The 23,589-nt window shown below is 46.0% G+C and overlaps 1 protein-coding gene across 5 annotated transcripts in view; it reads right to left on the bottom strand.

Moving 5' to 3' along the window:
- Positions 1 to 23,589, bottom strand: part of GREB1L (GREB1 like retinoic acid receptor coactivator) — a 1,340,557-nt gene that overhangs the window by 409,827 nt on the left and 907,141 nt on the right. For 3 of the 5 annotated variants that reach the window (XM_069620882.1, XM_069620883.1, XM_069620885.1), the window contains exons 4-5: positions 15,460 to 15,619; positions 7,626 to 7,850 (exon numbers count right to left, since the gene is read on the bottom strand). In XM_069620882.1, coding sequence (XP_069476983.1) covers positions 7,626 to 7,850; positions 15,460 to 15,616 — 382 coding nt within the window. In that variant the 5' untranslated portion in view covers positions 15,617 to 15,619. The remainder of the gene's footprint in view (positions 1 to 7,625; positions 7,851 to 15,459; positions 15,620 to 23,589) is intronic. The other 2 variants (XM_069620884.1, XM_069620886.1) reach the window with 1 other exon arrangement.

The raw sequence follows: 23,589 nt of genomic DNA, 5'->3' as shown, positions 1-23,589 counted from the left end.
GGGTGCTTCCGGCTTTGGTCACCAATTGCAAATCTGAAAACATTTGTGAAGAAGATTAACATTATTTGAGCTCATTGGACTTCTCTTCCCTTTGCTTCCAATCTTTTACACCCTCTTCCTGTTAATCTCTATCTCTGTCTCACTGTTGTTACCTCCTGCCCCCCTCCTCACCATTTCTTTTTCAATGGTCTTTCTCCACCTCTCCTTCCTCCATCATTGGTTACCCTCCTCCTCATTTCACTTCACTCGCTGTCTTTTCCCCATTTCCCCCACACAACCTTCATCCACTCTATGCCCCTTCATTATACCATTTTCATGTCACTGTCTTTTCTGCATTCTATGCCCCCACACATACCTGAGCTGTTTCCTGTGTTTTACTCCTGATGGTATATCATGTAATTTAAATGAAGGTGAACCTGGAAAGCTCATCCAGCTGTGCAAAAGAATGCTTGCAAACAGGGTGCACCGATGACGCTGAGGAGTCAAAGCACAGTACAAGGCCAGTCCAGGCACTCAGGAATGGTGGAGGTCGGAGTGGGGTGAGAGACGTCTCTCTGCCCTAGGTAATTTGGAGTTTTGTAGTCTTTTGAAACTGACACTGCTTGGAGTAAACTAATGTTAAGACAAAATGACTTACAGTCACACAATCAGAAGGAGAGATCGTATCTGGTTCCACAAGGAGGCCACACAACATGCACATAACCCTGCAAGGCCCACCCGAGGCCGAGCCGAGCTGATACCTTCACCTTCGCTGCCTGTGCCTGCCTTAGGTTTCCGTCCCCAAATCTCACTTCATCGCCATCTGATGACCTCTCTGTTAATCTCTCTCTCTGTCTCTCTCGTGTCCCTCTTAACCCCTTCAGTCCAGCTGCCTCTTTCCTCGCAACACTCTCCATTGCTGTAGTGCAGGAATCAGCTCTCTGACTGCTCTGGAGATGGCCACTGACTGTGCACTGCAGCAATATATTAAGTCACGGCTGCACTGAAGGGCCGGGCCCTCTGGGCAAAATTCGCTACAAAAAGCACATGGGGGATTCGTCATGACCTCTCTCGGAGCTCTTCGCACCTGCCTTCTTTCACAGCTCCCGAGAATCTCCATGGGGAAATGAAACTGAAGATGTAATTTCCAAAACATTCTAGCCCTGGGCCCTGCCCAGGCAGCAGCGTTTCTCCAGGCCACTGCATATACAAACAGACATTTTCGTCAAGAAAGGATGACTGGAAGCAGAGTCACTGAATGCAAAGCCCAGGCCAGGGCTCAGCTCTCAGTTTGACTGGGCCCTGGGGTTTGTGATCATTTTGATCTGTGCCATCTCTGAACAAAAATGTAAATAACACTGACTGAACTTCTTGATATGGGTGACAAGGGCGCGAGACCCCCTGAGGGCGAGGCCCGGGGCAGTTTACCCCCCCCCCCCCCCCACACCCTTCTCGTGACAGCCCTGATCCCGGCAAGCTTTTCCAGGGTGTTAATTTTTATGTTTTTTTAAAGTTTAGAAACATGGTTGCTACAGTTTCTCAAATTAAAAAATTTGCGAATCAACATGGCCGCCAAGGCAGAAGCGAACTCCATGACAGCCGGGCGCTGGAACACTAAATGTTCCAGATGCCAGTAAGAGAAGCTGCAGCTGCTCATAAGAGGAACAGGGGTTTTGTTGGCAGGGTGGGGGACTGGTTGGGGGAGGTGGTACTGGGGGGCTAGGGGCCTGTGGGCACAGGCTATAACCAGTTACCCGGCAGGGAAGAGGACTGTGCAAAATGGAAGCCTCCTGCTTCCTAGGAGGCTTGAAACACAGACATTTCCATGAGAAAAAAAGTCTGCATTCTGCGCTTGAGTGGCTGGGAGGCCCCCTTCCCACACTCCAGGGTGCCAATTTACTTTATTTAATTATTACATACAGCAGATGGGGTTGTCTGCAATGTATACATGCATGTATTAATGGCAAAGCTCATTACTTCATACCTGCTCCTGTACCTTATTTCTCAGAGAAAAACAAGTTACTTACCTTATCTGGTAACGTTCTTTCGATGGGACGTTGACCCTCGACAGAGGCCCTCGAGGAACAACGTATCAACGCCATCGACGCAGGACGCCCACTGCCGAAAATTCTCCAAAGCAGCACAGCTGTGGTCATTACCTGTCATAGATGTGGAATACGTCTGAGGATACAATCCCCTCGAACTTCCAGTTAATCACCATCCAGCATTGTACTTCATTAATTGTAAACAGGGTCGAACTGGCCCCTCGCCGGGCCGAAATAGTCCCCTGGGGTGTGGGGGCCGGTTTCTGGCCATGCCTGGGCTGGTTTGGAAGAAATAAAAATTGAAATTATATTTTTTTCAATTTTGTTTTTCCTTTTTCAAAAAGCTTTTCATCCTTCTTAGGCCGATAAATGAGTACCAACACCGGTTGGGTGATATTGTATGCATATTAGTTCTTAAAAAAAGAGCTTAAGCGTAAGTGCTATACAATAACATATCATTTGGCCTTGGACGTCTGCTTGGATTCACAGTGATTTAGTGTACTTGGGAACAATGCTATTTGATGCCACTTCCTGTTTTGTCAAGGGGTGAAAGGTTGTGTTTCATCGCTTCCTGGGATGTCACTTTGGGGTGGGGTCAAATGACATCCCTTCTGGTGAGGTCAAGGGTCACAAGGGGACACGTTTTTTGGGTGACCGGGCTCATTTCTTGTCCCAGTCCGACCCAGATTGTGAAACATGGATAAAGGGTCACCCTGCGACACTCTGGTAACCGCACGCGTGCAAACAAATGGGCAAATGACATTTGAGACGCCGATAAGTCCTGGTTGAGGCGGTCCGCTTTCCCAGTGCAGAGCATACCCCAAGCAACCACCCACATCTCTTTGTAGGTATGTGCATTTCTTTGTAGGTATATGCAAACATTTCTCTACAGGTAGGAGGGTAGCCCGGTCCTGTGAATTGCAGTCAAAATAAGATGGCTGGGCTAAGTTATCTATTTAAAGGGGGCCAGACAGAGCCCAGAAATTAAACAAAAGTTCAAGGATAGTCAGTAAGCTGTTTATATTCAGTTGGAAGACGGAGCTGCTAGACTGTTCCTAGCCCTCACTTGTTTTGTACTAGTTTGTCAAACAAATGCCACAACTGCTCTGTCTCTCTGAAAAGTAATGCTAAGAGTGGAAATGGGTCCTAAGAGAAAGAAGTGGACATTTCCCAAAAATACTTCATGTTATCTAGGATAGCATTTTCACCCCATCGTGCACAGCATGGCATAATGAAGACGCCAAGTTCTTGGTACTAAACTGGTCCCATTTCGGAGTACAGAGCTCACGGCTAGGACCTGCGATCAAGTTGCTGGTCTCAGGACTGAATCCTGGTAGGATGAACTCAGTCCTTTATTCTCCCATGGTCAATTCTTTGTGTACATCAAGTTGGGAAATAGTTGAATTTGTTATTTCCAGCTCTATGAAGTGGCACACCTAGTAGTAACAAGTGCTATGTAAAAGTTCTAGTAGTATTTTTCTGGATTACATTCCTGCAGGAAACCATAAAGTAAGTCTGCGTGCCCAACTCTGTATATTTTTATCATACACACAATTCATTTTTTGTCTTGGCAATAATAAGATAAACCTTCCTTTTTTCATTTTTTTTAAGATTACAGCACATATAAACCTTGCACTCGTTCAGAAAACACTTCAATTTCTAATGAACAAAGGTTTTCAACACATTTTTGTGCAAAGAAAAGTCTGCCGCTGTGCTCGTACAATTCAAAACCGCACAAGATGCAGGGTTTGATACAAATGTATCAAACTGAAAATACTGTGCCGAGATGGAACAGTGCACTTGCTTTCGAAGTCCCACAGACTTCATCAGACTGTGAACCATCTGATGAAGTCTGTGGGACTTCGAAAACGATTGCGATTGCATTGTTAGATCTCTCCACAGTATTGATTTTCTGTTAGTCCAAAAGAAGGTACCAAAAGCAGCATCTTGTTTGATTGTTGGGGAGAATTCTCAACAATGTGCTAATTCCTCTCTACCTTACAGACCCCGAGCTCTTTTGCTGAACTTTGGGACTTTGTAATTTTAATTCTATTTGTTTTCTGTGTTTGTATTCTTTTTGGTTATGGAGTCGAACCAACTCCATACGCATCAACATTTACAATTGTGTCACACAGCACCTTCAGTGCAGTGGCACAGGGAAGTCTTTTAAATTTTCCAAGGTTTAAATACCTTCTCTGGGATAAACTACTGTTTCCCAGAACAGTAAAGTGAAATTGACTTTACTTAGCATTGTACTCGCTAGACCCATCACACCCTACCCTACAGTAGAGTGCTGGAGGGGTTACTTAGTATCCCCTGTGTCTAAATGCTCATGTAACATTTTTTATGTTACCCTTTCCTCAATTGACTGGCTGGTGGCAGTGGTTTCATTTTGAACTACCAAGTTTTGCATTTACCGCGACCGTTCGCGGACCCGGTACATTAACTGTGGGAGCCATCTTTTTCAAAATGGCGTCCAGCCATCTTTGCTAAAATGGTCCCCGGTCTTTGTTTTTCGCCATGTCTTTGTGGAAAGGTCCTTCTAGAGTTTTTCTCTGCGCGCCAAACCAGGTTTGGCCTCTTTGTTCATTCGCCTTTGTCGGGCTTCAAGAGTGAAACCTGCCTCTGGCTCCAGAGTGTCTGGAGTAGGCAGGAAGTGAGGGAGGTGCCCAAAACTCCCTGTGCTTAGTCTCCTAGGAGACCCAAATGCACTCTGTGGTGATTGGCTGGAAGACTGTCCGGCATGGACAGCCACCCTGCGGGGTGAGTGACAGCTAGGCTGGAATGAATGGGAGAGAACTGAATAAAAGGCGAGTCTTTTGGCTTGGAAGGCAGAGTCGACCACTGGACGAAGGAACTGAAGAAGACGCCTGCTGCAACTCCTGGACCGCTGGTTTGCCCGGTGAAGCTCTGCTGCAGTGACTACTTGCCAAGTTCGCATCAACAGAGAAGCCCCTGCAACGACGACTTCTCCCTTTGAGTTGGTGGGACCAATCAACTCCAAAGTAAGCTAGCTGTACACCCATCTCAGAGCTGGTTGAATTTCCTCAGAGTTGCTGCAAGACCCGAATAGCCAGGGAGAGGGACACCAGATTGAGTGCGTTACTTTTAAGCTGGCCTAAAGCTTTTGTAAGATCCTTCGGACTCCCACGAAGCAGGACTGACCAAGCCTGAGCCCCCTCAGCAGAGTGCAGGACCCCAGAAGTGAGGACAGTGCACCTCGACAGCCAGGAACCATGCTTATCGCTACTTGCTGTACCGCAAGGAGCTGAAACCCGAAATAGCCAATGAAAGTAAAGTTTGCTGGTTGGCAGTTTTGACGGTGCCAGTGCAGTGCAGGAGTTCCCCGACGTCCTCCGTCTTGTCCCCATGACTGAGGCCCAGGAACAGTGAGATCTGTAGAGCTGCAAAGGAACAGAAGTCACCAGCTGAATCTTTTCTTCTTTACGAAAGTAGTGTAAAAAGTCTAAGACAATTTACCTCTTACTGTAAAGTACTTGTAACTTCCACAACTCACAAGCCTAATCAGATTGTGGCCCTACATTTGATTCTTCATCAAAGACTCCTAAGAACTTGTGCAAAGACTTTTCCATTACTTACCAGAAGTGCTTTATCCTATCCAACACTTTTGCCCATTGACTTTGGCTTAGCCCATTGAATTGAAAGACTTCTAGTGAACTATAAAAGCATCTGCACTGCGTTGGAATATTTATGGTCTCTTGTGTTTTAATAACCTTTGCCTTTTACCAACTTTTAAAAGAGTATTCTGAATGCCAACAGTAAGGTATTAATGTCCCCAGCACCCTTGTTACTGAAGTCACCTGTGGGTGTAGGTTGTGTCTGTGGGCCATCCCAAAAGGGTCTTTTCTGATTCAGAAACTCAAAGTGTACAGTATTGAAGTATATTTGTGTGTTACTATTCTATTGCTCTCTTCTGAAGAAGGCTTTATAACTGAAATAATTGTTTATGCAAGAAACCTTAAGTGCAAGAGTTCATTTGAATACCTGCAACTGTGAATCTTTGTGTAACTCCACTACAGCTCACATTTCCCCTCTTGAGATAAGCCTGGCTGCTCAACACGCTACCAGAACTGTCTAGTACAAGCTTATACCAAAGGTTGGGTTGTCTATACCTGTAGTCATAGTTGTTTGTAGTGTTCCCAGAGGGTACTGCATTCAAACTTTGCCTAACATTGATCTCAACCCATTTTGGAAACATTCTGTCACCCCATTAGAATTATGTAAACTGGGCATTGTTTTAAGTACTCGGAGAGATTGTTAGCCACAAAGACGCTCAATAATATTGTGAGTAGGCGGCAGCTGCTCCAGGCAAACAGACAATTTATCACACCACAGTATGGGTTGTGAATTGGTAGAACAAAGAGAGATAGAGGGTGCACACTCTTAATTTTATGGTTAAGGGGTTACAAGCTTCAAGAGGTTCAATCATTCAAGGAGCATGTAACAGATCAAAGAAATGGAGCGGGAGCACAGTGCACCGGGCTCCCGCTCCATTTCTTTGATCTGTTACATGCTCCTACGTGAACCTCTGTCTCTTAGAGACACCACCAAACGTTGCAGCACACAGGGTCCTCAGATTCATGGTTCATGGTGAGCATATGTTTAACCCTTACGTTTCTGACATATTCTGCCATCCTAGCTATAAGACTCTGGTTGGTTATTTTCTGTTAATTGACCGCTATGGCCGGCTCAAGATTTAGTTGACAGTGGCTTTGGATATAGCTTAAACTAAAACTGTAAAAATTGAACTTGCCTATGGTCGTCTTTCCAATGTGATTGTAGATGACTGTGACACCCTAATGCTAGAATACAACTATGCAATTGTAAATACAACGCAGGCTGTCAAATTGACGTGATAGCTACACAACCCTAATTTTCATTTTTGTATATTTGCTCTATATTTCTCTACATTTAGTTCTTTTGCATGGTCTTTGGCTCATGAAGAAGAGATTTTGCTTCTCGAAACGCGTCAGCCACCCTTAATGAACTGAACCTTCTCTGCTATTTGCGTTTGGAATAAACAATACTTGTTCTTTATACCTAAACTATGGATTGTATTACATTCATTGGCTAAATCTGCTTTACAATTGAATATTCCGATTGTATATTGTGAATTACTCTTTTTGAATTGTTATTTAGGCGTCTCTTCGACGCAATTTAAAGGTGTGCAGGGGACGGGAGGGTTCCAGTTTGGATCCTCTTTTTCTAGCTTGTGAATTGGTAGAGCAAGCAGAAGCGGTGTAGAGCAAAAGCTACGATCACTTTCAGAAATCCCTAGGTTGAGGCACAGGGGAAACTGCACTGATTATTCAGTGGAGAATCTGTAGAATATTTATAGTTGGTGTGTCATGAGTAGGCTGGAAACTCATACTCTATGGACACACTGATTTCATCTTACAACAAATTTGGTTACTATCTTTGTTGTACAATGAGTCACATTGAAACGGGCATCAGCACATTTTCCACATCAGATATATTCCCACCACCTTTAAGAAAAAAATATTGAAGAGTTTACTTTCACAGACTGTGCACTTTTGACAACACGTTTACCGCACCAAGCAACAACAAAGAGACACTAACCATCGGTTGTGCAAGAGCCTTCTGGGGCCGGTTTCTGGGCATAGGGGAGTGGTGGACTATTAGTATCGGATAGGTCTTCCTCTTCCTCCTCATCCTCCATTTCAGGGACAGCCTGGCTGGTGGTCAGGTCAAGGCTGCCGTTCTGCGTACACCGATGAACCAACTCTTTGTCTAAGTCCTCGACCCGGGGTTTCACGTCTGCACCAAAAGCAGACACACAATTACCTTTTTTAGGATAAAAAGCAATGGTTAAGACTTGACATGCAGGGTCAAACTCTCGTTACTTGTAACATTAAAAAAGATTAAGCAGACCAGCAACGCTGCAATAATGGGAAGAGCGGGTGTTGTGTTGTATGTGCTTAGATGTAGCTGATTGCAAGGGGTGGCTGGTGGTGTTAATGTTAAAGGATATTTGTACCGCACACTATCACCACCGGAGTGGTCCCCTGGCGCTCTGGCAGCTCTGAAAAAGGGAGGAGGGGGGTGAGTTAGTGGGAGTAAGCTGGAAAAGTGCAAGAGAGCAGTGATGTGCTGTTGGCAGCCTCAGCCCGGTGGGTCCGTTGGCTAGGCTTGGGGTGTTTTGCAGTCGGTAGTCGTCGTGTTATGTTGTGCAAGTCTATGTGTGGTTTGTTTTGTTGTTGCAGTGTAGTGAAGTTTGTGCGGATTGCTGTCGTTTAGGCTTGTGGTTGTGTTTGGTTAGAGTTTGAGAGGTGTATGCAGAGGGATGAAATTGTTAGTGGATTGGTTAGTTGGCATTGCAGTCTTTGCAATTATGTCTGGGTGTGATGCTTGCTGCCATGCACAATTTCATCGGGGTGCAGCACTTGCTAATTTTCAATGTTCGGTCTAGATGGGAGGCAGGCTAGTGATCATGATTTCATCCAAGTGTGGCACATGCTAACATTCATAATCCTGTTTTGATGCGACGCAGGCTAAGGTTAAGAATTCCATCTAGGTGTGGCACATGCTAACATTTACAGCTTCATCCATGTATGGCGCATGCTAATATTCACAATCCTATCTAGATGCAGCGCAGGCTAATGTTCCCAATTCTATGTTTGGATACTTGCTAACATTTAAGTTCCACCTAGGTGTGACATGTGATAACATTCATAATCCCATCAAGATGCGAGGCAGGACAAAGCTAAGAGTTCTAGCTGGATGCAGTGCATGCCAACAAGCACTTTTCTATCAGAGTTCAATCAAGTGTGGTGTATGCTAATTTTCCTAATTCCGTCTAAGTAGGCAGGTGCCGACATTCGCAAATCTATCTAGATGCGGCGCAGGCTAGCATCCACAGTTCCCTCCAGGTGTGACACTTGTTAACATGGACTTGTTTGTTAGGATGCAGTGCAAGGCAACATTTCAAATTCTGTCATGGATAACATCCAGCTGGTGGAACAAATCTTTCTAAGTATGCTTGGGCTAAGTCTATGGCAGTCTAAGTTCTGGGAAGGTAAGGTAGAGTGGTGGGTACTTTCTGGTGTAAAGCAATTGCTCTACACCCCACTCATGCCACAATTACAGTTTTTGTTGGTGTCTGTTAAGCTACTGGCTTCCCCTGCTGACACATGCAGACACTACTTGGAGCCGCCTCTGTTGGAGTCGTCCTTTTCCTAGGGGTCCATAGCCATAGGGGCTGCCGGGCAGAGGGCTGCCCTGGGAGTGTCTGTTAAGGCCTAGATGGAGCCACAATTGGGGGAAGGTGGGCGGGGAGGGAGGAGGGAGAGGCAGACAAACACGGAAGGCAGCGGGGCCTGGAGGGGCTGCACACGGGCCTGGGGGCCGTCGGATTTGGCCAAAACGTTAGATTTTTGGGCCTGCTGGGCTTCAGGGGTGCAACACTCACCTAGTAAGATGTAAAATAGTGTGTGTGAGGGGGGGGGGGCGTGGGCAAAGTAGTGTGGTGTCTGAGACAGGAACTAAAAGGAGTTTGATAGAAATTAAAATGAATATACTTTGTCCGTTTTTAAAATCATATAGCTATTATGGTATGACAGAAGGAGACTGACCAATTGGTGCCGTTTTCAAAAGGTTTATTGGAAAATGAAGAAAATACTTAACGTTACCTATCTTAAGGGTTTCCCTACCAAACAACTAAACTAGGGTGCTCGTCATCAATGGTGAATTCCTAAGTAAGTCTGTCCTCCGTCCAAATCTAAGCTACATGGACCCTGCCACTAATACTTAAAAACGAAAGGCCAGGAGAATGACTCCCTTCTCCTGGATTGCTTTTCCGCAAAGTTCTCCTCAATACAAGATCTTCAGATAGTCTCTTGCCATCTCTTGTAATAAGTCCTTCAGTTCTTCCAAGGGGCGTTTCCAATCCTTTGCATTTTGGCTACTGACCCAAGATTCCTCTCTAGATTTCCTCTGATTCTTGACCGAGTCTCTGAATATATGTTGGTCTTAACAATCTCTTTCTTTCTTTTTTGGGACAAAAATCTGTTTTTGGGAACAAACCTCTTTCCTGTTATTTATATTGTCACTGAAACAAGTAGGCTGAGCCTTTGTTTGACTCTTGCTCTTCTCATGATCTTGCCATTCACGGGGATGAATATGATGAATCCCAGAGTGATTTTCACTTTTCTTATAATCTTGCAATTGACTGGGACGAGTAGGATTACTCCAATCTTTATATCCGGTTTTCCAGCACCGTTAGTGTAGATTTCGTTTTCTTGTGTGAAAACTCTGCGATTCGCCCAGCACTGTTTTGCTGGACACCTGGTTTTTGTGCTAATTGCCCCCGAATTAGTGGGAACCTTTTCCCCACTCACTCTCCTTTTTAGTCTGGTGTATGGAACCTTTTTGACCAATTTCTGTTAATTCTGAGTCATGCTTTTCTCCTACTTGCTGACATTTTACTAAAGCAGCCCACCATATCTTTTGTGCAGTGCTGCTGGAAAGCCCCTAGAGCCGCACCCACCCCCATTATTTGTTTATTTTCCTGACTAGCTCCTAAAGTTAGTAGGGTCAGGGGATACTTTATATCCCTTGTGTGTTTTGTTTCTTCGCGATCAGCACACCCCACCTTAAGAGGAGTGCCGAGGGTAGACAATGTATCCCTATTTGATTCTCCAGAAACGTATTTACTGCGACAGGTCGATTTTTTCATGCTGGTGGCAGTGTACCTTTTGCACAGCTTTTTGTGAACTTTTATCCCAGGCTGTCTTCACAGCTGCAGTATGTGACTCAAGGGATATCATTTACCAAAAATAGTGGTTTTACTTTAAGCCCTAAACAAGACGATGTTGTTTCTGGGTCCTTCTACCTTTCTGGGTGGGGGAGGATTCTCTTGTCCCTTTGTCTTTCCCAGGCTTCCCAAGGAAAGCCCACAAAGGGTCTCTGAACGACTGGCAGGACAGGAAGTGGGGGAGTTGACCAAACCTCCCTTGTCCTGCAGTGTGCCTAACCAGACTGGGAAGCTGGTTGTCCCCATTGGACAACCACTCCCCAAGTTTGAATGGCACCTGGGGCAGGATTGGTGGACTCAGCCGTATTCCTGGATACATTTCAAGTTCCTGGAGCTGAAACTCAGTCGACAAATGAAACAGAAGATTCCGGAGAAGGAGGATGAAGCAAGACGCCACCAGCAACTTCCAGCGGCCATCAGAGCCTATTAAGTAACCGCTGCTGTCCAGTCCTCCTCCTCCTGAGTGACAAGGAAGATCCGAAGAGGACAATTTCCTACCATGAACTGGTAGGTCTAACCAGTCCCAAGACTAACTACAATGTGCACCATCCCTGGAAGAGCTGTTCCCTAAACGGACTGCAAACGCCCAATACCCATGGTCCTGTGCTACTACTTTGTGCATCGCCTCCAGAAGCGGGGTTTCAACTGCAACTTCGAGGGCATCCTCCTAGATCTGCATCTTCTCGAACTGGCTCCCAAAAGTCCCCTCATCAGAGGCGAGAACCGAGAAACCAAGAGGAGTTGACCACAGTGACAACTGTCGCTCCTCCGAGCCTGAAAAAAGCACGAACAAGCCAGAAACATGAAGATCCTTTGCTGGGTGGCCATCTGCATGAGAGCGGTCACTGGATCCACTAAAGTCCCCTTCTCCTGTCAGCAAGACCGAGAAACCTGTGATCGGGTCTGCTGTCGCGCTGGAACCGTCCTGCTGTAATTGCTTTTTCACTTGAAGGTAATGTCCCACTCCTGGTAAACCTTACCTGGAGCCTGTTTGCTTGATCCTGTGATTCTGGGCGCTCTACATAGCTTTCAACTTGCACCCTTCCAGGTCCCCATAGAGCTATATTAGGGTAGACAACAGATTGTGCTCTTGCGGTTAAACCACCTGCCCTAGAACATTGGTCCTTGTGGTAATCCTTCAAGGGGTTCCCAAAAACCTTCCTGAGCTTTTTGACCAACGCTGTTACTTACCTGCAACAATAGTGAATCCTGCTGGATACTATCTCTTTGAAAACTGCCTTCCTGCCTTTTCCCTGCCTAACCCCTAGTCACTGGTGGCCCAGTGATCCATCTGAACTCATACCAGATAGGGTTGGACTCTTAAAAGTTATAATGTGTTTGTAAAGTTTGTAAAGTTTGCATATATGTTTCAAGTTGGTCGATTAAGTGATTTGTTAACCTAAAAGTTGTTTTTATGCAACTACACCTGTGGCTTACTATCCGAAGAGAATTAGAAGTGTTCTAATACTATTGTACATGTTTTCTAGTACTTACCGGGTTCTTTAAATTACAACAGTGTTGTGTTTTCTCGAACCAAGGTGTGCACCTACTACAGCCCTCCTCTCTCCTTAGACTAGGCCTGGTTGCTCATCCATTGCTACAATACAGTTCAGGTCAAACCTAAGAAGAGTAACCCTGCTCACCCAAGGTGGTCTTTCCCAATTTCTGTCACAAACAGCAACTTTTGCAAAAAAACAAAGGATCTCACACCCCTTTCCATGGGTCTCCTGCTCTCCCCTTTACCTTTGGTGTAATGGGAAAGCGCCACCAGATCAGCACTCTTCCAGATTTCTTCTCTGCTTTCCGTCAGGACAGCCTTTTCCTTTTCTTCCGTTCTCTCCTTTGACACGCCTCAATGTCTGTGTGTGGCATTAGCAACGCAAGGGAAGTACAAACTCTCCTCTTCCAGGCTTCCACCTCCCGTGCTCTATTCCATCCTGGGGTCCTCTTTGGATTGACAGACCTGTCCTGGTCTGTCCTTGGCATGCTTCATTACAGGCACATCACGGTTGGGGCTCCTGTCCAGCCCCATTCAAACGTCCCTCCAGGAACCAGTAGCCTCTGACAACCTCTCTTCAAACTGTTCTGCAGATAGTGTACTGCGTCTCTCCTGCGGTTTGCCAACATGCAAAACAGCGATCTCCCAGAGTTACCCTTTGCCAGACGGTTTGAAACTCCAGGATCTCTCTTCCTAGTTCTCTTAGCCCTCCCACTTTCATTATGCCACGCTGGGGTTTCCCCAGCTTCTCAAGGCAGTCCTTCCTTTGTGTTGAAACTGGACTCTTCATAACACCTTTAGGTCTCTTTGTCTCAGTGATTGACAGACCGGCATTCCTTATCACTCCTATGTCCTTACTCTTCACAGTACCATGCTGATACTGGTTGTCTGTCGTTACATTAGAATAACAGATGTAAGAGGAGTCTAGTTGTCCGTCAACTGATAAAGTTGTACTGGATGTATGCAAATAACATTGGAATTCCTCATTGGACAGGGGGCCAGGGGGGCACTGACCCCCAAGAGGGGAGTCTCTCCCTGTGAAGTCCCACTTACCGCCACCCCTAGGGGGAATGTTGCGTAGCAGTCTCACATGAAGGGGCTCCCGCCCCTTGGGAGAAGTGACAATCTCTGGATTAGACACACTATGCATTGCAATTCAAAGTATATTTGGTTATGATGTGGTGAACCAGAGGAACTCTGACTACATGGGGTCACGGTCAAACAGTATTAAAATAAAAAAAGACCAAAAACGATAAATGGAGGCTTGCCCAACAGCCTGGTCTGCCTGGCCCAATTTGTAATTGACTTGCTCTCAGCCTCAAGGTTCCCTTAGAACACAATGGTATATTCTTCACAATCTTTGTATCGAGTACTTATCTTCTGAATGGGTTTCACTTCACACGAAACACTTGTGTATAGGCGCGTTATAAATGCCATATCATATCACTCTCCCACTGATTAAGAAAACCATCTGATTTTTAAATGTTCCAATCCCTGTAGGATTACTTGAAAAGACACTTCTTTTCTTTCTGAGCTTTGTGACAAAGTCCTGTGGCTCTGCGGTAAATATCTTAATTCACAAGTACACAATGTTTTAATTGATTTTGACTGTGCTGATGGAGAGCCGAAAGGTTTAGTTAGGAAACCACACACTAATAAAAATAAAAGTACACAATCTCTCTTAGTGCGTCTGCCCACTTGGGTAATACAGCACCCCGGGGTCTCCTGCATTTGCCTTCCTTTCGTGCTCTCAGCGCAGGACTTGTATCTGTCCTTATATACCCTTGCTGGCTATTCCAGCTTTCATAAACTATGTTTATGTCTCTTCCGCTTTGTTTCAGTGGGGATGTAGGCCCATAGCTTCTCTTAAGCTTGTAGGCTTTCTGCAGCTTTTCCAACCTTGCATTATAGTGTTCCTATCTCTTTCACTCCGGTTTAGTGGGGCCATATGCATGTTACATTCTCTTAAATTCTCCTACATGTGTCAATTTCAGTATTTACAAAACCCAGAAGCCTTCTACCCGCTCGCCGCGGGAAAGGCACTTGCCGAGTGGAGCTCGGGACCTCAGGCTCCTTTCACCTCTCGCAGTAGTTTGCTGAGCACCAGGCCAACCACTGCCCCTCATCGGTCATGCCACTGCTGGCTCAATGTGGCTTCGCCCCTCCAGGACGTTGCTGCTATAGAGGCTCTCCTCCCTCTGTAGCCGTCTCCCTCCTTATACTGGTCACTGGAACACAAGGGATGGTGTCAGTCTTCCTTGACCCTAGCATTTAGGCGCAGTTCAGCATTACCTGAAGCCAATAGAGACAAATAAAGAGCTTTGTGGGATAGAGTCCATACAGGAGATTCCAAAGTCTATCCAACCTCCATATAGCCAGAAAGGGTGTTTTGGACAGGGAGTTCCTTGGTGGGATAGGAGTCCTTGTCCCCAAGAGGGGAGTCACTCCCAGTGAGGTCCCACTTGCCCCAACCCCTAGGGACAGTCTTGCGTAGCTGGCTCACCTCCCTAGCTTTATAAGGGGTGGCTGCCCTCTGGGGAGCAGGGACCAATTGTCCCGATTCGTCACAGTATGTAAATATAAATCAGCATTTAGCCGTACAGGTATTTTAGTCTCAATATGTACAGAAATAAAGGCCAAAGTACACAAAGCCTTAGTAGCCTGGCTTTGGGGCTGACATGCAACTGCTCTGAGTGCCAATTACCCGTCCAACTCTGAAATACAAGCTGAACGCTGCATGGCTTCTTCTCTAGTTATTAGTGTAACCCCAGGTACATGATAAAGTGTGATCTATACAACACGAGAGCTCAAGGAAGGATGTAATCTAACAGCACAGAATCCTACATCTGACAAAAGTGGAGAGATGGGTAGGGGTTGGGGAAGGCACTATTGTGTGTGGTGCTGGGGCTGAGGATTTTCTTGTGTGAAATCACTAGTTCTCAAGCCTGCCCCTCTCTGCTTGATAACTAGTAGCTCTCCAAAGTTAGCATGTGCTCTAAATTTCTGTTGTATGTGGATTATGCCCTAAACCCGGCAAGAGGGAATCATCGATGTATTGTTTAGTAACAGGAATTACTCTATAGCACACCTACATCACTCCTGGTTGCGCCCACACTTAAATCCAGAACGATTCACCACTTTACCTTCTGGGGTGAGAACAGGGTGGTCTGCGTCCAAGTAAAGCTGAGAAAAAACTGGCCTTGGCACAGCACTACTGCATCTGAGCGACGCCTCGATGGAATTGTGAAGCGCCTCCTCAAAACGAGCAGACTTCAGTTGCCCAGCATATGAATTCCCCATGATCTAAAGTAATAAATACAAATGCACAATTTGGTCACAAACAGTAAAATAATTTCAAATTAAATGTACTTCACTGACATAGGAGAATTAGTTGCCAAAATTCTGTATTCAGATAGCACTTGGTTTGCAAAGGTAGCGGGCGCCCCTCTCTCGATAGAACAAGGCTTGATAACCTGTTCAGTGGTTATTAACCACTTGAGAGTTCGCAGCCACTGCTTTTTCTCACTGTGCCTTTCACAGATGGGAAATATCCATTTGCATATCAGTCTTTGTCCTGCCCAGGGGCAGTCCAGCACCGAAATGCAATGGCAATTCCAACCTGAACGAGAGTACCACCAGCAACCCCATACACGTGTTTCACCCTTGTTGGGGATCATCAGTGAGGTGAAGCTGATGCCTCCCTAAGCACATAGCACGTGCATGAAAAGCAAACACCCCTAAGAAAAAATACATTTGCTTACTACAATTACCAGGCAGTAAGAATGGCAGTTATGTTATATAACTTGAAATAATCAACAACCATTGATAGAGCCAATAGGTCTAGATGTGCCTTTATAGAGAAATGTGCTCTGTGTTCAGCACATTAGATGTAGTTTGTCTTTCCAAGAATGTGATTGTGTATTGCAGTCATTTACAAAGAACAATCTTATTTAATGCAGTGTGTGCATGCGTGTGAGGTAGAGCAAGAGGAGAGATGAGAAACCTGAAGGTGTCTCCCTGACTAGTCCCTGGGGATCTGTCAGCCAGGCGGCCAGGATACGGCCATCTCTATTGGATCCAGTTCCTGGGGGTGGACCAGTGAGGGAGGATCAGGTGAATGGGGGGGATCGTGGGGAGTCGAAGTGGGACACTGACTGGTGAGATGCTGTATCCCCCTTCTTATACCTTTTCCCCATTTTATCCCGTAGCATACTCAAAACACTCTACACCCACTTTTTTCCGGCACAAACACTTTCATCAATCACGAAAGACGACAAATACCAAAGCCATTTACCTGACATGACCCAACTCCAGGGTCAGGCAAAGTCAGGCAATTGACCAGAATCACACACACCTGACGGCCCTTTCCCTTCCCCACAGGAATACAAGGTGGAGCCTGAGAGCACAATACGAGCAAGGCAGACCGCACAACGAGAGAGCTAACTCAGTACGGCAGTTCAAGGGGAGGAGAAAGACAACGTGAACCAAGAGGGCGACAAGGAGAGAAGCGACCTTGCCCTTTCCAAGCCAGGCCCATGAAACCTCCACAGAAGGAAACGTTAAGAGCGTGAACAATAGCCAGCGTGTGTTGCAACAGAAGTCAGCGGTGCTCAAGGCCCTCCTCTGCTGATAACCAAACCGAGGGGAAGACACTTGCCACTGTGGTAGCGGCCTTGACTCCAGAGAAAAGAAAAGCCAAGCGGTTCATCACAGCCGGTGAGTCGAGGGGAGAGCCGATAACAAACCGAACTGTGTTTGAACAGAAGTTGCAAAACGGTTAATTGAAGAAAGTGCATTAACTTACTTTGATATGTAAGGGGAAAACCAGCTACAGAGGAGTCAGGCACCACATAGGTGCTCGCTTGAGAAACTCTGGGCGAATACCCTATGGATAAAACTACCTTTACCAGAAGGCTTTGGGAACGGCACAAGAAGAGGGTCGAACAGGTAATACAGGGGTCTAACAAAATCCTCTGTACAGTCGAAAGTCTTTGACCAGCAAATGATGGTGATGCTAAGGGAAGTGAATCCTGCATTTTGTGAATTGCAAAAGTTGTCAAGAATGAGCACGGCGGAGGGATGCCGATAAAGAGGGGGCAAAGTCTGAAGTCCCAATGTATTCTGCATTGACAAGCGTGAACCCGACAAAGGGATGTCCACAGTGAACTGTTTAAAAAGGCTGTACGATTCGTGAATGTCACAGAGGAGATTGTGTTGAAAGCCACAGTGAACCTGACGGCGGGAGGCTAACAATCGAGAAGGGTCTGAGCCCGGAAGAGGGGGATACAGAGGTCAAAAAATATCACCCAACGTGCAAGCAGAAAGTAGCTTTTGTTTATTATTTTTGGAACGCATCAGATCCTCAGAGGCAAGAGACTTTTTGTAAAAAAGTGACTTAACCACAGAAGGCCCTGATAGTTGAAAGCAGAACTGCTGTTCGTGCTGGGAAAACTTGAGCGTGTGCTGTGCTCAGGAGTCCTAACCTTGTCCCGTGCTCAAAATGTGTGGAAGGGAGACCCAGACTACCGCATCCAGACTTACCATTTGTGAACACTTCTTTCTTTCCTGTGAACGCTATCCCACACTATTGTTTGTATTTAGCTCAAGGATTGGCAATAGGTTTTTCTTAGTATAGGCCCCTTTTTATTTGACTTATTTGACAAGACACCACTGGGACGCCTCATATTTGATGGTCGTAGCTTGCTCCCATCTTAGATTTAGGTTAGGCATTTTTCCGTCCCTCATATACAGTTTAATAAAACACCCTTTACTGTTGTCACCTTGAGTTCCTTACAAGAGACACAGGAGGAGTAAGTACATGAGTCTTATTTAGTATTGGCTACCAGGTGTCGCTAAGTCTCGCCTATAAGATGAAACTGTTGCATTAGAGTACAGCTAGGGAGAAATGGCATGGCATAGGAGGAGGGCTACACAGCTTGTAGTTGTTTGATAATTTACACACGGATTGACTGCCCATTCCCATGTTAATCCCTATGGCAATTCCCACCCACTTCATGCCTCTCCCCACCCAAAACACATCCCCCTCGGATCTCAGAACTAGCTTTAGTGAGCATTAACATCAAACTTTGTGCTTAAAGTGCCTGCCAGTGTTTTTTTCAAACAGTCTTCTGAGAGTTAATTACTTAATTGGATCTGTACACACTCTACTAGTGCAATAAAAAAGGCTATACCAGGTCGGCCTTCAGTCACTCGATTTATAAACACTATTCATGTCCTTCACTGAAATCCTGTTGAAAACAAGCATTGGTATAGCCAACAGTTTTGACTTGTGTAGAATTATTACGCATTTGCCAAGCACTGCTGTTGCATGTCAATGCACTCACACTGTTTTGCAGCTACTACCATGGATGGCCAGTTAATACCACTACAGCAGTGCCTGGCAAATACCTTTCCGATGCCTACACAAAAACCAAAACTGTTGGCATTGCCAATGCTTGTTTTTACTAGCAGTGCCCAAAACATTTTAGAATAGGAATTTGGGCAGTGTTCTTTAAAGAGTCATCATGTAGGTATAAGAGCAAAAAGAGGTCTGGAGACAAAGATTATAAAATGTGCACCAGGATGTTAAATTGCAGACTATATGCCAGAGACCATATCCACTGGAACCGATAATTTACACAACTGCTGTCTTGTAAACCTTCCCGCAACTTTCTCCACCATTTTCCTCCATCCCACTTTGTGCAAATGACCTGGCAAACAAAGGGAAAGGAACGCACCAGGCCAAAACATTAATCTTTTCTTAACTTTTGAAATGAGAACAAAATGTACAAAAAAATTGTTTTTCTAACACCCATTCAAGAAATTAAACCAAGTTGTGTAGCAGTGTAAATATTAGGACACCAATGAGTAAACCCCATTTTATGCCACAAAGGTAACCCCCCTCTCTCCCATTCTTCTTCCTTTTGTAGGGCAAATAGCCGATAATGGATGGGGTGGTACATTCCTAGCACCAGGAGAACCTTTGTGGGCACAGTTCACACTTTATGCATATGATAATCACACAGCCACATTCCATCTCTGGAAGGACAGCCCTTAAAATTAGATGGATTTTACATATCTGTTTTTGCTCTGGTGTACTTGGTTGTTGCACTAAGCTTCCTGAGGAGCTTGATCAGAGATCATTACCTAGCAAGTGGCCATGGGTACTTGTAGCTTGCTGTGTCCTTGCATTGCCATTGTATCACCCCCTACACCCCCAACCCCCCTTTTCTTTTAATGCCATCATGCTTCTCTTCACTAATCTGCAGCGGCTGCACCCCCGATAGGCCAAAGGATGGTACAGCATGATAGGTCTATGGGGCATTTTAACAATCCATACTCCACGTTTGATCTTTCCTGCTCCTCGTGTTATGACCAAATCCCCCTCACCCCCTGCAGAGTTTCAGCATCACCCTGAAAGCAGAGTTCAGGCGCTACCTCAACACCCAGTGAACCGGTATTTTAGGGGGTCGGGGGTGATTTTTGCCTGTCATTGTGTTCACTGGGTGAGTGGAGTTTGAAGCCAGTAGGACACACTTGGGTAAACCTCAGAGTAACTACCAGGGATTCTGACTCTTCCCCGATCATTGGACAAACTCCAAATCACTACCCTAATGGCCAGAAGCCCCAACTAGCCATTGAGTAGAGTGGGAGAGCCAAATAAATCATGGGTAGACCTGAGCCATGTGTAACGCTCACCTGATTCCCGTAGAGGCGCCGGTCTTGACTGGGCGTATACCGCATCTTCAAAGGTGATGTGTAACACACGGCTGGCTCTTTGGGCTGGACCTCTGTGCACTGTATGTTTGACTCGAAGGGTAAGATGTCTGCAGATAGAAAATATGGGATTAATGAACTGGGTTATTGAATGTCTCTCTCTTCTTCCCTTTCTCTTCTCCTGTAGAACCCCGAAGGTTAACCCTCTCACCTTAGGTAAGTGAACGCCGTGCTCTCCATCTGCCTCGGGGCAGGGTGCTGTAACCAGTTTCTTCACTGGATAAGGGGAGCAGGCCTCTTGACTTCAGAGGACTGCTGTCCGTCGTTTACTGCACGAACGGTAAGTTTCGAGTAATTCTAATGTCTTTAAAGTCTTTAGTAATGATGTCTCTTGTTTTGCAGGGTTCCGGCGATGGTGGATGACGGGCTGAAGTGAGTTGAAGATGGAGCCCGTGTGATGAATAGAAGCGCCTGGAAGCACGTAAGTAAGCGCTTGTTGCCTGCTTCACGATGCGCTCTAACTGTCTTTTTATTTTGCAGGTACAAGTTCGGAGCGGCTGCAGGGTGCCGGAATACCCACTGGGTTAGATGTGGAAAGGAGTAATGGCACGTGAGTATTAAAGTTCCCCAATGTCTTTAAACGCACCTTGTTTTGTCTTTCAGATGTGGGATGCAGCGCCGAAGGCCTCCGGAGCGTGCGAAGAGTTGGTAAGCTTTTGTCTTTCAGATGCCGGAATGCAGTGTGAAGACCTCCGGAGCGCACGAAGAGTAGGTAAGCCTCTGTCTTTCAGAATGCAGCGCGAGGCGTTGGTGACAGCCGATGGCCCAGGTAAGTGAAGAGCTGTCACTGAAGACCGTAATGCTAACCTGTTCTTTCTTGTCTTTATAGGTGTTGCTGAAGACTGGATTCAGGATGGTAAGCCTTTTTCCTTAGGCCCAGGATCAGATGCAGAAGACACGATGAGCGTTCTGCTGCAGAGGATGCAGAATAACGCAAAGCAAGATTCATCCATCGGGTGTGGTTTAAATAGCCTCCTGTAGTGCTTAGGTGTCTCCTTCCACACCCACGCCTAGGTAAGAAAAGAGTTCCTGCTTTCCAGAAGAGTTCCAGTGTTCTGAACCTAGGGAGTGGCTCCTGCCCCACCCAACAGGAAAAGTAGTTCCAAACAGAAGAGGATCAGAGGCTCAACTGGCAGGCAAGTAAGCAGAATGGTCTGCTGCAGGTCAGTCCACCCAAGCATTATGAGCCCGGCGCTTCCAGCGCTGGGACTGAGCATATTTATGAGCCTGGTGCCACTGGCGCCAGGACTGGGTCCAAAAGGTCCCAATTGGGACTGGTTGGCACTCGGAACCTGGGTTATGAATCTGCTTCCAAGGGAGTTGGGAAAACCCTGACCTTTTGGAAGCAGAGATCATGACAGTACCCCCCCTCAAGGCCCCTCCCAAACCGGGCTTCTCCGGGGGTTTTGGCTTGTCAGGAAATGTTCGGTGAAATCTTTTGATTAGGCGAGGAGCGTGGACATATTCAGCATGTTCCCATGATCTCTCTTGGGGGCCGTAGCCTTTCCAGTCAATTAGGTAAAATAGTTTAGATTTGGAGATCTTGGAGTCCAGAATGCTTTTGACTTCAAACTCGAGTTCCCCATCAACTAGGATAGGTTTTGGAGATTTAGTTAGTCGGGTTTGAGGTTGCACAGGTTTTAATAGAGAGACGTGGAAGACCGGATGTATCTTCATGTGCGGGGGCAAGTCCAACTTGACCGCTACTGGGTTTACTATGGTAGTGATGGAATAGGGACCAAGGTATCTTGGGTTGAATGTGCGTGGCCCTTTTAGAGGTAGATATTTGGTGGATAACCAGACTTGATCCCCTACTTGATATTGAGGGGCTTCCTTCCGATGTTGATCTGCTCCTTTCTTGTATTGTTCTTTAGCCCTTTGAAGGTGAGAAACAGCTTCCTTAAAGGCTTGGGTGATTGTAGAATGCAGGTAGTCTACTGCTGGTGTTTCAAGATCTTGGAGGGGATCCAACTCCGAGGTTCGAGGGTGACTGCCGTACAAAAGAAAAAACGGTGTTTTCCCAGTTCCCGAATGGACAGAGTTATTGTAGGCATATTCGGCTATCCAAAGGATGTCTTTCCAAGTTTTTTCAGTTTGTTGCAGCATGCAGCGTAAATACTGTTCCAGAGTTTGATTGGTCCTCTCGGTTTGTCCGTCGGTCTGAGGGTGGTGACTGGTCGATAGTCTCACATCAATTTGAGCCGACCGACAGCAACATCGCCAAAAATGAGAAATAAATTGACTACCTCGATCCGAAATTAGAACCGAAGGAAAACCTTGCAGTCGGACGATGTTTTCGAGAAATTCTCGGGCCAGAGTTGCTGCTGTTGGCAAGCCTTTGAGCGGAATGAAATGCGCCATCTTGGAGAATAAGTCCACGATTACTAGAATCGTATTGTATCCGGAGCATGGAGGTAGATCGGTGATGAAGTCCATAGAAAGCGTATGCCAAGGGCGAGGTGGGATGTCAATAGGGCGTAAGAGGCCTGCTGGTCTTTCCTTTTGACTCTTGTTTTGGGCGCATACTCCACAGGACATTATAAAGACTCTGATATCTTTTTTCCAAGACGGCCACCAGAAGTAGCGCTTGATCTTTTCTGAGGTCTTGGCTATACCGGGATGTCCTTCCATTAAAGAATCGGGATAACAAGAGATTACTTCTTTCTGTAAATCTGTGCTGGGTAGGTATAATCGTTCTTGGAAATACAATAAGTTGTCCTTTACTGCAAAGTCCTTTCCTTGCAGATGCCAATTCTGTATGTCTGCTGGAGTTACAAGTTGCCTGGCTTTATCCTTAACTTCCTCTATGGATTGTGTGGCGATTACACCCAGAATTCTTTGTTCGGGAATGATCGGTACAGGTTTAGGGTTGATCAAGTGTTCTTCCACTCTCATCCGAGAAAGGGCATCAGCTTTACCGTTTTTTGTACCAGGTCGATAGGTAATTATGAAGTCAAACTCGGCAAAGAATAATGCCCAACGGAGTTGTCTAGAGGATTGGGCTTTTGCGGTTTTCAAATATTGCAGGTTTCGGTGATCCGTAATCACAGTAACGGTGTGTCGGGCCCCCAGCAGATAATGCCGCCAAGCCTTAAAGGCAGACTTGATAGCCAGAAGTTCCTTGTCAGTAATCGTGTAATTGATTTCAGGAGGCGAGAATTTGCGGGACCAAAATGCCACGGGATGCAACTGATTGGTTACCGGGTCCTTTTGTGATAGAACTGCCCCCATGGCAAGGCTTGAAGCATCAGTTTCCACGATGTAGGGGAGTTCGGGGGGAGGGTGTTTTAAGATTGGTGCAGAGATAAATTTAGTCTTCAAATCCTGGAAGGCTTGTTCCGCCTCGGTAGACCATTCAAAACGTTTGTTTTTCTTTAACAAGGCAGTGATGGGCTGGACTATTCGAGAGAATTCGGGGATAAACCTGCGGTAAAAGTTAGCGAAGCCTAACATGCTTTGCACACCTTTTACGGAGGATGGTGATGGCCATTTGAGAA

The sequence above is a fragment of the Ambystoma mexicanum genome, chromosome 5q (genome assembly GCF_040938575.1).
Source record: "Ambystoma mexicanum isolate Mex_15411 chromosome 5q, UKY_AmexF1_1, whole genome shotgun sequence".
NCBI lineage: Eukaryota > Metazoa > Chordata > Amphibia > Caudata > Ambystomatidae > Ambystoma > Ambystoma mexicanum.
This window is presented reverse-complemented; position numbering and strand designations above follow the sequence as displayed.